This window comes from Oryzias latipes, chromosome 21 (assembly GCF_002234675.1).
Source record: "Oryzias latipes chromosome 21, ASM223467v1".
Classification (NCBI taxonomy): Eukaryota; Metazoa; Chordata; class Actinopteri; order Beloniformes; family Adrianichthyidae; genus Oryzias; species Oryzias latipes.
In genome coordinates, this window is record NC_019879.2 from 8,390,275 (window position 1) to 8,402,912 (window position 12,638).

A 12,638-nucleotide genomic window follows, 5' to 3' on the forward strand; every position below is an offset into this window, starting at 1 on the left:
ATGGTCTGTCAGGAAGTCCAAGTCCCAGTTGCAAAGATTGGAGCTCAGTCTGAGTGTAGGTCTGTGGGATGAAAGTACTGAAGGCTGATGTGAAGTCCACAAACAGCAAACAAACATACCAGTTCTTATTTTCCAGGTGGGTGAGGGTTGTGTGGACCGCAGAGGACATGGCGTCCTCTGTGGATTGGTTTGTTCTGCATGTGTACTGGTGCAGGTCCTTGGTGACATCAATGGAATCTGTGATTCGGGTCATGACCAGTTTTTCAAAACATTTCATGACTATTGGGGTAAGGGCCACCGGCCAATAGTCATTCAGACCTGTCACTGAGGATGTTTTGGGGATTGGAACGATTGTACTGGTTTTCAGGCAGGTGGGGACCACTGCCTGCTTTAGGGAGGTGTTGAAAATGTCTTTCAGCACCTCTGTGAGCTGGTGTGCACGGTCCTTCAGCACCCGTCCAGGATGTTATCAGGTCCAGCAGCTTTGTGAGGATTAATCCTTTGGAGGGTCCTCCTCACTTCTGCGGGTGCCTCCATGAAGATCTGCCAGTTTATGTGCTGGAAACAGTCTTGCAGAGCTGGGACAGCATCACTGGGCCACACTGTGAAAGTCCTCTGTGTTGGGGCCTGGCGCCTAAGGAGAGGGCGGTAGGCAGAGACCAGCATGATTGCGATGTGGTTGGAGAAGCCCAAATGGGGATGGGGACAGCTCTGTATGCATTTTTTTAGTTGGTGTAGACACAGTCCAGGGTGTTATTTCCTCATGCTGGAAAGATGATAATCATTAAGAGTATTTGGAGTCATTGTATTGGGCCAATCCACATGTCTATCCTTGCAAAGAAGGCCAGTTCAGCTGAGAGCAGCAGCAAGTTAACTTTTTGAACCCATTTTCACCTCTTTGTCAGTTTCTACAAACTGCTGTCCATTCAAGACAGCTGTGCTAATTGTTTCCCGGCATAATGTATTAAAGGCCCAATAAGCTTGTAGCTATTCCAGGGCATCGCAGAGTTGATGACACAAGTCAACACTTTGCAATTATTACTGCCTTTAAGCTAACTTAGAGAGGAGATCAGTAACAGTCATTAACAAAGGATGCAGCTTCTCCTGGTTTCTTTGGCTGTTAATTAACCACATTCCTAAATGTTGAAAAACTCACAATTTTGTGCATTAAGGACAAAAACATAAATTTACATGAAACTGTTGTCATTTAAGAACTAGAACCTTTAGTCATAACAATGCAGATGTAAAGTTTAAACAACGGATATATTTATTTCCTGCACAGAGATTCAGAGAAGGTTTTAGGTTTCTTTGTTTTGTGTTTACTGTAGGCTGGAAACCAACCCCGTACAGCCTTGGACCAACAACTCTCAAGAACGCTCCACAAAAGTCTTAACCCTTTAACACCAGAGTGTAAAGGTCATGTCACACAGCCACTATGTACATTTGCGCATTTGGCACGGATGAAAATTGATCGTATGTGAATATGCGTGGAAAAAGTGAGAAAAGTTGTGGCCTTTCTGTGAAATTTTCACAAATGTATAACGATTGAACCACGTTAATACCATGGACGAAGTACAAATAAAACACACATACCTGAAAATCGAGGTAAAAGCCAAATCTGGCCCAAAATGTGCAATATGTGCGCCATGTGGTCATACGTGGAACGGCATGTGAAAGCCACAAATTTGTGTGTGCATCTCACAAAAATCCCACACAATTGAGTAAGATCTAAGTAACATTTAAATAAGAGCTACATAAAATACACGCAATTCATTCAATTCATTACTGAAAAATTTTTTTTGAACAGCTCAAAACCAACTTCACGTAAAGACCCATTATCCGAAACCCTCAAAGGACACCTGCGCACATTGACAAACGACGAACACAACACTTATAAATTATCTATATCATGCATGTATCCCGAAAGACCAATATTTATACGTGGAAAAGGCGCAAAATGTGCATAGTGGCTGTGTGACGTGGCCTTTAGCTCTATTGTTTGCATTCTTTAACGTAATTCCAGCAGTTTTTGAAGCGGAGGAAAGAAGCTTTACTGTGACATGCAATACTTTACTGCAGTGAAGTGTCGAGGTAAATCAGCTGATTCTGGCACAGAGAAAATGTAAAGTGTTGGCGCACAGCCGATATGAAAAGCCTCTTTTCTTCGTGTCAGAATCAGTTGATTCACAATGATCGTGTGAACGGTGGAAGAGTTACGGTATGTCGAAGTTATTCAGATGTCGCCAACAACTTCTCCAGCGTTAAAGGGCTATTTCCCTAAACACGCACCAGGCCCTGTTTCCCTCATTCAGCCAATAACTGAACCCTATAAGTCTTTTGCCCCAAACTACTGGCTGAATGGGCAGAACCTAGGACACTGCCACTGCGGTATACAAATGTGTAAAATATTATTAATACATAATTCAAGTTTTTGCTCCATCTGAGGAGATGTTCAGTTGTCACATAAAAGTCATTAAAATAACATAAAAGACATTAGGATACTGTCCAATTAGAGACAGCGTGTACATTTAAGCCCATACTGTTGAGAACTTTGAAACCTGTTTCTGACTTGGAATTTAATTTAAATAGTGAAGCTCTCAGTTCATGCGATAATGAAATGATCTAAAAGAAGTAAAGCTGATGCTGATCTAATCTGCAGAGCTTCATTTCAGGGACAAAAACAGCACCAGAGAACATGGTTATTCTAAAAGAAGAGGATGAGCAAACAGAGTCTTATTCATTCATCTTTAAATTAATTTCTATAAGCACATGTGCACCACTTTCCCCTTGGAACAATTTGACTCACAGCCTTCCTGTCATTTAATCATTTTTAAGTCATGATTAAGTCATGACATTGTATTGTTCATCCAGTTTTTGTCTGACTATCCATCTTCAGAATCCGGTTTAGGGGTCACGGGGCTGTTGGACTAATGCTTGAAACACCCCGGAACAGGTCACCAGTCGGTTGCAGAGCCATACCCCCATATGGCTTGCAGAGCCACACCCCCATATGCACACACAGGGGAAATTTAGAATAACAATAAGCATGTTTTTTGGTTGAGGGAGGAGTGCACGTGGAGAACATGCAACCTCTACACAGAAAAGGCCCAGCTCGGATTCAAACCAGAAACTTCTCATTGTAAGATAAGAGGGCCAACCACGACACCATCGTGCATCCCGTTTTTGTCTCATCTTTAGAAAAATTTGGGTGTCGGATTTTAAGTACACAGAAGGGAAATGGCTAAGTATTTAAGTTAAAAATACATAAAGCTGCAGGTTTTTTTTTTATAAATCGGTCTTGGTTATGACTTAAAAATGCTGTTTGTTGCTATCTGAAGAAAATTCAGTTCTTGGAACAACATCAAACATATGTTTTTACTTTTCAAATCTAACATTTTTAATCTGTTTGTTATTTTTAATTATTAAACATTTAACTGTAAATTTTTGATCCTAAATCTTAAAGACATTCTGTCCCATCAGAAAAACAATCATGTTTCACAGTATTTGTTAAGTAATAACATCTTCCAGCTAAACACTGAGTGTGCCACTGACTCTTCAAGTCAAACCATGTCAGGCTTTTATTTTCAGTCCATCTAAGGTGCTCATTTGTTAAAATAGGACTTTAAACATTCTCTTTTTTTATTAAAAAACAACTCTCTAATTTTTCTTTTATGATATCTTTTGATAAATAATTTTGTGTTCAGGTGGCAGGAATCTCTGCTACCGACTCCTGCATGAGGGTCATGCAGTTTTGAGCAAAGAACGATTTGAGCTGATGGGAAAAAAAAAAACTTTTTTCTTTTAAGATCGACACCTGAGTGCTCCTGGATATCAGACCGGAAAAAACATCATCCTCTTTTATAAAGAAGAAGCACTTTATATTTTTAATCCTGTGTAAACACTGTGTCTTTTTTTCTTGACTCAACTTGTAGAGACCCACTCGAATAGAAATCGTGGTTTTTGGTGTTTTTTTTAACATGGCCTTGATTTCTTCATTAAAGTTGTTGTTTATTAAAGGCTGTTGGAAAAAGATTCTATTTGTGAGAATACAGTGGGTGGGCCACAAGCTCCCTGCTCCGCTCCATTCGGATGCATTCACTTTCAGACAAATAGATCCACGAACGTCTTTGTTTTCCTCATCCATGCTGACATCTGGCTCAAAATTGTACGGCTGGATGCTCCTTTTTTTTGCTTTGTTACACCGGTATTGTTAGGTTAGGGTTGTGAGGGGCTTTATGCTAACGTAAGAGAGAGTAAACAAATGGGAAGTAAGGGCGGACTCACTTTGTGTCTACAGCCCTGCCCACAACTCAAAGGTGAATTTCTAATTAACTATTGCTGCTCTGCAGGATCTATATCCTAGAAAATAACACAGTTTTTTTTTATTTTGTTTCAGTTAAAAACAGCAAAAACATAATTAAAAGGTTTATTATGTGATAGAAAAAGATGAAGTCAAGTATCACAGTCATCTCTGTGTGACTGCACTTTGCTTTCTTGTCTGTTCCTCCCTCACAGCACCAGCTTCAAGTTGTTCATTACAATCAGCTGTCTTCATTTGTGTATCTGACGTTAACATGCCTCCAAGGCACGTTACTGTTGGGAGTGGGGTCATCCGGACCCCACAAACACAATAATAAACTGCACTCGGCAGAGGAAAAGCATCTTATAAAATATATTGAACGATCTTCTAAAAAATATAAAAAATTGCTAAATCACTTGAATAATGTCCTAGGAAAAACTGATGGTGTTTACAGCATAGACAGGGAAGATGTGGTATTGACAAAGACAAAAAAACCTTGATAAATCTCCCTGTGATTACCAAGTTTTCCCAATGTTTTTTATCCGCAAAACAACGACGATCAGCAAGACATAAAATAATAATAACCTGTTATATCTAGACTTAAATGGGTCTTCTTTTTTAGCATCAGTGTTTTTAGGTTTGGTTCCACACTCCAGAACCGACTTCCTGAAGGTCTCTCAGAATGCTGAGCTGCATGAAATTGCAGCAGAGAACAGCAGCAGCAGCTGTATCATCTTACATTCACATTAGTGACTGCTTATCATTTAATTAAAAATTATAAGTAATATGCATCTCCAGGGGGATTAGGAAATCTCTGCCTGAACTGCGTGAGAAAGCACAATGGCTCTGGATTTGCATGGGACACAACACTGAGCACTTTGTTTAGAAATGAAATACCAGACATGTTAGCGTTGTCAGTTTAATTGGACATATTGTTGGGCCGTCAGTAAGCTGCAGCCAGGGGGACACAGATGTTTCTTGCTTTAACCGTTGTGCTACCCTAGGCACTTTGACGTTGGGAGTTGGGTCATCTAGACCCACTACACAGTGCTCTTTTTTCTTCAAGGATTTGTGAACCTCACTGGTGTCCATGGATTACATGAAATCTTTCCACCTCATCCACCTTTATCATGGTAGGAATAACAAAGTAAGGGTGGGGTCATCTAAGATAGCACAAAGGTTAAAAACTGGTTTGGATTAGTAGTTTCTAACAGTTTTATTTCAAATGTTGGCAAACATTTTGAACTAAACCTTTTAACCCCTACTTTTATACTAAGTAGAAGTGAATTTCTAAATTGACTCCTGTTTTTAACCAAAAAAATGTTATTTTGTGGACACTATGATGCTTTTTAATAGTTTCCCTTAAATTTCCAAGACTTAATTTGTTCTAACAAATTAGGTTTTAAACATAAATGTATGTTTGGTCAGTTCCCCGATGACAAGTGTGCATATTTTTCTTTAAAAGTGTTTATGCCTAAAACCAATGGGACAGCTCCCAATTTTTATTTTCTCACTCAAGTCAAAGCAAAAAAATAAATAAAATAGATCCCAAATGACCTGTGAGATGAAGGGAAAATATTATCAGAGAAACATGTAGCATGCGTTTTTGAATTTGCATTGTTATGAAAGAATAACAGAAAACCAAACACTAAATAATTACTTACCTTTGATGCTGCTTTAGAAAGGAGATTTACTGAGAGACATGTATTTTCTTCATAAATAAAGTCTGGGTTTGGGATTGAAATCAGTCGACATTGAGTCGACTACGATCCAAACTAGATTAATCTGTCTGAGGCTAGCTGTTGATTAAATTGAACTATACCATTATAAATCGTTCCAAAATGAAATAAATGTATTATATCCATAATGGAAAATACCATTTGGATTGAGGCACCGTAGGTTTATTTTACTTTATACCATGGTCCAGGTGAATACTCTATTCTGATTGCCTGCTGGGTGTGGATAAAAAAGGGATAATACACACCTAAAAAAGAAGTTCCTGTCACGTAGCCCAAATGTTCTATATCACTACGCTGGCTTCTTTAAAAAAAGTTTGCTTCATCATCAACAAGTGGTAAAGCTGCATTCACACTTGCGCGGCAGAGGAGGCCAGTTTCAATGTTCAGTCAATGGTACAAATGCGATCTGAGATCCTGTGGCATGATTTGAGCAATGGTCTGGTGCCAGAGTTGAGTTGAAAAACATGAACTCTGGGGATGTCACTGCATCGCATCAATCAGGGACTAAACTTAAGGCATCTAACACTTTTAATGAGAGCGGGTAAAATACACATCCAATATGGTGGATCAATGCGACAATTCTCCTGAACTCCCATCCAGTTTTCAGACTGAAAATTTGATCCAGACTATTGGGGGAAACGAACTCTGCTTCACTTTAGGTGAACAAAATGTGTCCAGTATGAATACACCCAGTCTCCTGTTGACACATGCGGAAAACCCCAGCTGGTGGATCCCTATTCTTCAAAGGAACCTGGATGATTTTAAAAGTTCATAATTGTGCATCAATGAAGTCAAATCACACATTTAAGTTTCTGTCAACAACTGTATTTCTGAAGTACTCTCAATTAATATTTTTCATTAAACTTTAGAATAATATTTGACTCTAAAAAACTTAATCATTTTTTATTAATTTTAATACGCAGCTCACCTCACACTGCTGACAAGGTAATAATTCAAAAGTTGCATCTTTACAAATTATCTTTGTTGTATTAAAAAAAATTGGAATCCCAAGACTAGTAATAAATATTTTCATGTGTAATCATGTGTAAACAACCAAATCATTTCAAACCTTTGGTGCATTATTTAACTATAGTTATGTGTGCTCCCTGAGCTGTGGCGCAGTGGGCTGTGCCATCACCAGATGAAGGGTTTGAGTCCATTCAAAGTATGTATGTATAAACCCTGTGAATGGGGAGAATCAGAAATAATGCGACACATTGTGTCACTTTCTAAGTCTGGGAAGTGATAAGGTATGGAGATGGATGACTTGATATGTTTTAAATGGAAAAGTTAAAAAAAATCAGTTGAAAAATAGACATTTAGGTGAAAAAAGGAAAACACAAAAATTTACTTTATTACTTATAACATTATTTTCTTACTACGTCAGCTATTTATTTTGACTTTTGTATTCACATTTACCCTTTTTACTTTTATGTCTGTGCTCATGTTTGATTACTTGATCTTGTCAGAGATCTTCAGAAAATATTGAATAGTTGTTTTTTCCATTGAAGCTGTTGCTCCGCCTTTCCAGAGGTTCAAATCGCTTAAATGTAGTTAACTGTTTTGATGGAGAGGTCAGCTTTAGTCTGTCTGATGCTGAAGAAAGCAAGATGGCACTTTTGGTTCCAAAGCGTCTGTTGCAAATGAATATCTAATTTGAAATTAATTTGGCGTATCTAACTGAGCATTTCTTTTTGACAACCATATAATGATTTGCTTGGAGTCTTATGATGTTATTCTCTCACAGGAGGTGTGTTTTCCCTTGAAACTGCAGGATGTGTTTAAAAATATGGGCTTTTTTCTTGAAGCTGTTCTATTTGAGCTGTGACATTTCACAGTAATCTAAATTGAAATTGCCTTCAGCTGATCATCACTGTCATAGATGTTTAAGTTAACCTTCATTTGCTGACATGTCCAAAGATATTAAAATCAGCGTTGCTGTCCAAATAATGCTATTGTGAGCAGAATGGAACATCTCCAAAGGATTGCTCTGCAAGTGCATGCTCAGACCTCTCGTGTCCTCTAATTACAGCCATAGTTTATATGTCTTAGAGCTTTTTTTCATCCTGTTTGGACGTATCAGTGCGCTGTTATCAACCTTCCATTCATCCACAGGCCCTGGCGGGCTGCACCCTCCTGTTTGTGTGCAGCTGGACCCTTTCATTATTTACACTTCAAATGATAATGACATCATGTGTGCACAGCTGCACTATTTGCATGCACATGCAGCTGAATTTGTGTGACAAAATGATTCAGCTAGAAGAAGAAAGAAAGAAAGAAAGAAAACCTCTTTCTGTGTTCGCATGTTAGCGATATTCAGATGTGGAGGCTGGTTCAGTGAACAGAACCACAACAACTGCTGGGATTTCTGTGTCTGAGGAGAATTCTTACTTCACCACAGGATTTCAAAGGCTGGTGATGGAAGATGGTTGGCTTTTTTTTTGGGCTTATATTGAAAGAGTAAATGACTTTATTTCATCTGAACATACTAAATACAACACAACAGGTACACTTACAATCATGACAGTGAAAGAACTTCTCTGAAAGGGTAAATTTGGTCCGACAAGCATAGAAAGGACACTGAATACTAACTGAAGCTCATCTCAGTTCACAGCAGAGTCAGATATGAAGGAAAACACTGAGCTTTGAAATGAAGATCATGTTAATGTGGTGGTTTGGATGAAAGTCAATTCAAATTAGGCTCACTTTCTTTAGCCTTTTCCTCCACATCATCTAGAGTGGAAAACCCAAATCTAATTTAGGAATATTTTTATTTATTCTATTGTTTCTCCTGCTAGATTGTGATGTTTATATTTACACAATAAGCCCCCCTTTTGGTTATTCTCTGCAGAATACATATTCAGTGTAGCTTGTCCATATTTTGTCCTCGTTTGGATCGTTGCTGGTGTAGGCGCAGGTGCCTGTGGAGCTGCAGGCCACCATGTGGAAGCCCGCTTCTGTCAGCTTGTCAAACGCCTGCTCTAAGAAATTATACTTCAGGTAGTAGCGGGATGTGTATCTCTCCGGGGGCCTGTCAGGGTCCCTGCTCTCGTTCAGCGTCTCTCCAAACACTTCTTTGGCCAGAGAGGTCTTCCCGCACACGGTGATGCGCGCCACTCTCCGGAATTTGGCGTCAGTCTGGATGTCTCTGCCAATGGTGTACGACCCTCGGTATCCTATCGTGATGTAGCCGGATTTTCTGGAGTCCAGGGACGGGGAGCGCATGGCTCCGCTGACGGACGCGGCGCGTAAAGTGTCGATGCCCCCGGAGGTGGAGCAGCACTGCAGCCCGCCGTCCTCCGTGTCGCTCTGGTTGATGATCTCCTCGCAGATGGAGTTGTCCTTACTCACCCGCGGGCTGAGGCGCTTCGCCAGGTCTCGCAGCTGGAAAAAGTCCGCCTCCCTCTGGAGCCGACTTTTCTCCGGGAAGTAGTCCGGGAGTACCAAGTTCAAGTCCCGGAGGTAGTCGAGGATGTAGCGGAACAAGAAGCCATCCCTGTCCAGAAAGAAGCGCCCCTTGCTGTCTCTCGCCAGCTCCTTGGGTGACTTCTTGCTGAACATGTTCCACAGGAGTGAATCTGGGACTGCGACGAGAGTTTTGTGTCTGGTCACATAGACCTGACCGCCGACGTTCAGCTCGATGATCTCTGAAAACGCGGCGCTTGGATCCCCGCAGCTGGACGCTGTGCGCTCCGTGTCGGCCAGTGCCATGGTCTGCGCGCCACGGACGGATGATTCGATGGAAACGCGGCGATGCAGACTGGTGGCGGCTTATGAAGTCCACGACGTGCGTGTGGGCGCGTGCACACGAGTGATGCCAAATCATTTAACCACTGAGTGGCTGTTTTGCAACGTGCGTCTTTGCAGCGCCCACCCCTCCATGCCACTCAAGATAAAGAGTAAATCTGTGGGAGAGGGGGAGGAGGAGGGGGCGCATTTTTCTATCTCCATCCGTATGTCATCCCATTCAGCAGTTCTGCACAGAATCCCACATTCTGATGGGATTACGGAAGACCTGACACCAGAGTCCATGAGCTGATTCCAGCTGATTCCTCACACGTGTAGGGAAAAAGTGACCCCCTTTGGCGTGAGGGGGAAGTGCAGCCCTGTTTGGCTCTGTTGTCCATTGCTGCGTGTCCAAGGCATGATCCAGGGCCAATCTTGGGCCCCCCAGTGTTTGGTCTCATTTTATTCTGCCTTTCATGTTTCAGTTTTTAAAACCCCTTTGGTTGTATGTAATTTACTGTTATTATTGTCGCTGCAGTGGCCGAAGCTAAAAACTTGGCAGGAGTTCAGAATGTGCAACGGCAGTCTGCTTAAATTGATGGACAGAATTTCCTTCCATTTTAAAATGGAAAAAAAAAAGGCACATTACAGAATGACATCGTTAAAAAGTTCGCTGAAGATTATTGCAAAAATTCTGAAAAAATAGGTGTAAAAAAAATAACAACATCAGTTTCAGAAAAATACCAAACTCGAGAAATGCATAATGTTAAAATAGTTCAGACACCAATCAGGTCCACAATCAATTCAATTCAATTTGATTTGTATAGCCCAAATTCACAACAACAGTCGTCTCGATAGGCTTCACATCCAGTTTTGTCCTAAATGTTGTTCTTCACGTTTTGGCATTTCCCTACTAGAGTCGCCACAGTGAATCAGCTTTCACTGATTGGTTACCAGGTGGTTTGGCAGAGATATTTATTTTTATTTAACTTTTATTTAACCAGGAAAGTCCCGTTGAGATTAAAAACCTCTTTTTCAAGGGAGTCCTGGGCTGTGTCCGAATTACCGCCCTAACCCCTATATAGTGCACTATATAGTGCGGTCGCCATTTTGTAGTGCTGTCCGAATCTACAGTTCAAAAATCATGTGCACTAGAAATTTCCCAGAATTCTCTACGAAAAACCAGTGTGGATCGATGCTCACTCGATCGGCGAATATTGCCCAGAATGCACTGCATTCATACCAGAATTCATTGCGTGTCCCACAATACACTGCGCTTGAATTATTCGAAGATGGCGGACGGTTGCGCAAGAAAGAGGACTTAAAAATGTAAGTACATTTAAAAGTATCAAGTATCTGTTGTAAAATATATTTGTAAATACGTAAGATGATGTGTTTACTATGTTATATTCCTCAATCGACTATCTACATTGTTTTGAAGCTCTTCAATTTCGGTAATGCTAACGCTAGCGCGAATTAGCGCCGAATGCTAAAAACAAACGCTGTTGATATTACATAAATAAATGAGTGAGTTCTAACCATAGTAATAAGTTATTAACACATTTTTCAAATGTGTTTATATATGTAGGGACTGACGAGGATAAGGAAAATCTGTTCCATCTGTGGATGGCCTGTTTGTTATCAGGCAAGCTCGTGCCGGATGGGAGTAAGACACACTTATCAGATTTGTATTTATTTATCATTAAACTGTAATCGTTGTCATGTTGGGGTAAAGGTTGTTGTTGAAAGAGGAGAGGAGGAAAGAGCACGAAGGGACAAAGAGTGACAGGAGAGTCTGTTAAGCTTACCTGAGTTTAAAATATTGTTCACAAAATGTAACGTCGTCGTTGTTTTTGCAATTTGTTTAATAAATGCAGTAACAAAAATGAATTATTTACATGTATTATTTAAATCTGAGCCATTTTTAACAATCTCAAAAGAATTTTCATATAAATATCAAATGTACATATTTACATTTTCGTTTTATATGTTAACATTTATTTTTATACATCTTAACAATAATACTGGTCTTCTAGAGTCATGTGTGTCACAGTTGGAGCTGAAAGGAAAGCAGAGATTTGTCCTCGCAGACGGACGCCACTTTACCCGTCCTACTGGTTCCTGCTGTGGCTCAACATTTGTGGCTCCAAGCAGTCCCCTTCGCTGATGCCTGATTGTGCAGAACTGAACTGCAGGCAATGATTTTCATTGCAAAGGTTGGTTTTACTTCCAGTGCCCCCAGAAATATTGCTCTCCTCCTCATCTTCATAATGCCAAATCCTCTCTCCACCACAGAGCATGCCTTGGCGTGGTGCTGGTTGGAACGGGCCTGAACCACATTCCTCATGGGTCGCTCACAGTGGACCGTGGCATGTCAAAGGCTCTGGGTACCACACCGTAAGATGTGCCACACGCCAGCCAGGAAAGAAACACCAGGACCTCAGTCTCCTGTACCCCCCCCCAGAGTGTGAGGAACCCGAAGCTGCTCCACCAGATGCTCAATGGTCCTGCGGGTCAACCGATCTGCGGTTCTGCCGGTCTGGTCTTGTGTCGGACTGACCGTCAGCGTGAAGGGCCACGACAGACACCTTTATGTTGGCAAAGCAGTAGAGACGTGGAAGACCCTGTGTTGTTTCTCTTTTGGCTTTTCCCATCAGGGGTCGCCACAGCGAATGAGTCGCATGGTAAACTTGGCAATGTTTTACGCCGGATGCCCTTCCTGACGCAACCTTCTCAAACCGGGCTTGGGACCGGCACAGAGGTAGAGAAGGGAACAGGGAGCAGGAGTCGAACCCGGGTTTCACGGACGGAAGGCGCCGCAAACCAGAGACGTGGAAGACCCTGTAAAATAGAAAAATAATTATTTCATTGAG

The 12,638-nt window shown here is 41.0% G+C and overlaps 1 protein-coding gene and 1 long non-coding RNA gene across 2 annotated transcripts; one reads left to right on the forward strand and one right to left on the reverse strand.

The window, feature by feature from the left end:
• Window positions 1-8,491: 8,491 nt before the first annotated feature.
• Window positions 8,492-10,747, reverse strand: kctd12 (potassium channel tetramerization domain containing 12). The gene has a single exon (XM_004081456.4). The coding sequence runs from the start codon at window positions 9,748-9,750 to the stop codon at window positions 8,878-8,880; it is 873 nt and encodes a 290-aa protein (XP_004081504.1). The 5' UTR covers window positions 9,751-10,747; the 3' UTR covers window positions 8,492-8,877.
• A 165-nt stretch (window positions 10,748-10,912) lies between these two features.
• LOC110017408 lies at window positions 10,913-12,393 on the forward strand. The gene is made up of 3 exons (XR_002292806.1): window positions 10,913-11,094; window positions 11,354-11,431; window positions 11,802-12,393. It is a non-coding gene; the product is annotated as an uncharacterized LOC110017408 (long non-coding RNA).
• The last annotated feature ends 245 nt before the right edge of the window (window positions 12,394-12,638 follow it).

Coding starts and splice junctions, on each gene's coding strand:
- kctd12 (XM_004081456.4), bottom strand. CDS start 9,750: ATGGCACTGGCCGACACGGAGCGCACAGCGTCCAGCTGCGGGGATCCA.